At 24.9% G+C, this 3,676-nt stretch overlaps 1 protein-coding gene across 1 annotated transcript in view; it reads left to right on the forward strand.

Annotated features, from left to right (window-relative positions):
- Positions 1 to 3,575, forward strand: part of LOC102681823 (very low-density lipoprotein receptor-like) — a 25,945-nt gene extending 22,370 nt beyond the window's left edge. Inside the window, exons 6-12 of the mRNA XM_006618740.2 lie at positions 1 to 71; positions 434 to 734; positions 823 to 1,114; positions 1,611 to 2,091; positions 2,408 to 2,494; positions 2,784 to 3,052; positions 3,182 to 3,575. The exon at positions 1 to 71 is cut by the window's left edge and continues 8 nt beyond it. Of these exons, the coding sequence (XP_006618803.1) occupies positions 1 to 71; positions 434 to 734; positions 823 to 1,114; positions 1,611 to 2,091; positions 2,408 to 2,494; positions 2,784 to 3,052; positions 3,182 to 3,226 (1,546 nt within the window). The 3' untranslated portion in view covers positions 3,227 to 3,575. The remainder of the gene's footprint in view (positions 72 to 433; positions 735 to 822; positions 1,115 to 1,610; positions 2,092 to 2,407; positions 2,495 to 2,783; positions 3,053 to 3,181) is intronic.
- The last annotated feature ends 101 nt before the right edge of the window (positions 3,576 to 3,676 follow it).

Genomic DNA, 3,676 nt, shown 5'->3' on the forward strand with positions numbered 1-3,676 from the left:
CGACTTGCCTATTGGTTTTCGATGCGATTGCAGTGTAGGATATAGATTAATTGATAATCGAACTTGTGATGGTAAAATATTTTTAATAATATTCTTATTATTACTAAAACTATATCTATTATATTGATATAAATTATAATAATCATTTCTATTAATTATTAATTTGTTTGTACATATAATTATTTATTTAATTTATTAAAAAATATAGTCTATATTTATATGATTATAAAAATTAATAATTAATATAATGAATGATTAATAAATGTTTTCTATTTTTAAACAAAATTAATAAATATTTTTATATAATAAAATTTTAATAAAATGATAGAAATATTATGTATATAAATATTTATTTTTCATACACACACACACACACACACGCGTGAAAAATATATATTTATATATAAATAATATAAAATATTTCTTATTTTAGATATAGATGAATGTTTAGAACCAGGTACTTGTTCTCAATTCTGTTTGAACGAAAAAGGCAGTTTTAAATGTAGCTGTGCCGCGGGTTATCTTAAGGATCCTAGCAATCATACACGTTGTAAAGCGGCAGAAGGTCATGCTAGTCTTCTTTTTACTAGAAGACATGATATAAGAAAAGTAGCATTGGATCGTCTGGAGATGACAAGTATAGTGAAAGATACGAAAATGGCAGCAGCCTTGGATTTCGTTTTTCGTACGGGTATGATCTTTTGGAGCGATAGTAGTGAAAAAAAAATCTATAAGTAAGCAATCCTAATCGATATTTTCAGAGTTTTTCAATTCTTTCTATTTTTGTTTCATACATATTTCTTATTATATTTTGTTGTCTAGAGCTCCAATAGATGAAGGAAATGAGCGTACAGTTGTAATTGATGATGGTTTGACAACATCGGATGGATTAGCTGTTGATTGGATATATAGTCATATTTATTGGACTGATTCTAAAAAAAACACCATAGAATTAGCTAATTTCGAAGGCAATATGAGAAAAACTTTAATTCAAGATCACATACAAGAACCAAGAGCAATAGCTTTAAATCCATTGGAAGGTTGGATGTTTTGGACTGATTGGAGCGACGAAGCTCGTATCGAAAAAGCGGGCATGGATGGATCTCATAGAACGGTAGATATATAATAAAATTGAAATTAAAAAGAATGAATTTATTGTTAAAATGATTTTCTTAAAAAGTAAAATTTCTTTTTAACAATTTCAATCAGAATTATAATCTGAAGAATTATAATATATTGAATGGCTAATATTTTTATTTCATCAAAAATATATTTTTAATTTTACATGTTTATTCTAATAAAATAATTTTTTAAAATTAAAATTATTAAAATAATATGATTAATATTATAAATAAAGAATATTAATAAATAAAAAAATTATGAAGTTATTAAGGTATTAAGGTATTAAGTTATTAAGGTAATATGATAGTATTAATAGATGAATAAAAAGTATTAATAGATGAAAAAATTTATAGATAATTTTCATTCAGAAAAATTCATTTTTTCTTCAATTTTGATATAATTAATTACAATTTTAGAATAATTACTAATTTAAATTATAAAATAAAATTATTGATTTAAAAATAAAATTGCAAAATACTTATTTGCAGGTGATAGTTGATAATGATGTACAATGGCCTAATGGGTTGACTTTGGACTTAATTGGCAAAAAAATATATTGGGTAGATGCGAAATTGTATATAATTGGATCGTGTAATTATGATGGCACAGGTATAAGAACAGTTCTGTATTCTCCGGAAGTATTGAGACATCCCTTCAGTATTACAACATTTGAGGATTATGTTTATTGGACTGATTGGGACAAGGAAGCAATATTTAAAGCAAATAAATTCACTGGTCAATCAGTTGAAGCTGTTATGTCGCTTCGAGCTCTTAAATATCCAATGGTCGTTCATGTGTATCATCCATATAGACAGCCAGATGGAATGAATCAATGTCAGGCGGTAAATGGCCATTGTAGTCATTTATGCTTACCAGCACCAAGAATTAATTCTAAATCACCTCTTCTTAGTTGTGCTTGTCCGGATGGTCTAAAATTATTATCTGATGGTTTAATGTGCGTGGAAAAAGGTAAACTATGGTTTATGATGTTAATTATTTTTAAATAAATTATATGCATTAATTTAATATGCATCTATTGATTGAAATCAATAAAAAAAAAAATTAAAATTAGAATACTGCATGCAATATTATAATAAAAGAATTCAATGCTTTAAATATAAATATAAAATGTTAATAGAAAGCATGTTTAAAATATTTTTTGTTATTGAATTGCATTCTTTTTTTACTTTTTAAATTATATAATTATATTTATATTTTATGTTTCTTCTGTTATTATTTATTATAATTATTTTGCATCGATGTTGCATGAATATGGAATATCCAGTAAGTACAACTGTAGCACCTTCAACACAAGAAATTAATAAACCATTCAAGAGACTTGAACCTTTCAACATTACAACTACGACTATTCGTAAGTATATTTGCACGAATTTTTTTTTACATACGGTTTGTTATATTTGATCTAAAAGTTTTGATTTTGATTTAATGTTATGTATAATCCTATTATATATAATGATAATATAATTTATTTATTATGCGAGATACATATAAATTTTCTAAATTATTAAAATTCTTAAAAATAATTTTATATACATATTTATGTAATAAAAGTTTTTTATAATTATAGTTTTTTTAAATTACTTATGTATATTATTATGTATATCTTCGTTTCTCTTATTTCATCAAATAATTTATTTTAGATTCGATTCATTCAATAGATGGAAACGAGGAAGATGATCTGACATCTGAATCAACAGATCCTGGTTTAGTTGCTGGCATAGTGATAGGTGTTACGTCTTTAGGGTTATTATTCCTCGCATTAGTAGCAGTATTATGTTATAGGCATTATCTTCATCGTAATGTAACGAGTATGAATTTTGATAATCCTGTGTATAGAAAAACTACAGAAGATCAATTTAGTCTTGAAAAAAATAGATTTCCACTCCCTACTGCTACAGTTGGAGAAGAGGTAATTACTGCGTATAATAATATCATTTCGTTAAACAAAATTATATATATCATTTATAATTTTATTTATTAATTTATCAAACTTCGATAAATTTATATTTTGTATAATTTTTTTATTTAATTTTAATAGGCTCAGGAACCTTTAACGAGTCCTGGAACTAATGATTACGTTTAAGAATGAATTTATCAATAAAATGGGCTTAGCAGGCTATTGAAATATATCGACCAAATAACATAAAATGATATATTAAAAAAAACAAGAAAATACATGTTGAGCCTGTTTAATAATATGCCTGTATTTGCCCATCTGCCTGCCAATTCAGCTGTGATTATGTTTATTTTTTGTATTGTCTCTAATTCTTTATAAATTCGTGCACTTTGTCGTTCAATTATCATTATATGTATGTGCAACATATAGATTTGCTTCAAGACATAAAAGGAGAAATGCTTGATATTGATTACTATAATTGCCAAATAAGCATTTAAGCGTCAGTTTTTGGATAATTAGATAAAATACAATAAAATCTTATTTTTAATATTTTCTTTTGGTTTATATGCAATAACAAATAACATGTTATTTCTATAATCATGATCAATCATATGATCATGCAACAATGTTTAAATT

This window comes from Apis dorsata, unplaced genomic scaffold, assembly GCF_000469605.1.
Source record: "Apis dorsata unplaced genomic scaffold, Apis dorsata 1.3 scaffold_373, whole genome shotgun sequence".
Classification (NCBI taxonomy): Eukaryota; Metazoa; Arthropoda; class Insecta; order Hymenoptera; family Apidae; genus Apis; species Apis dorsata.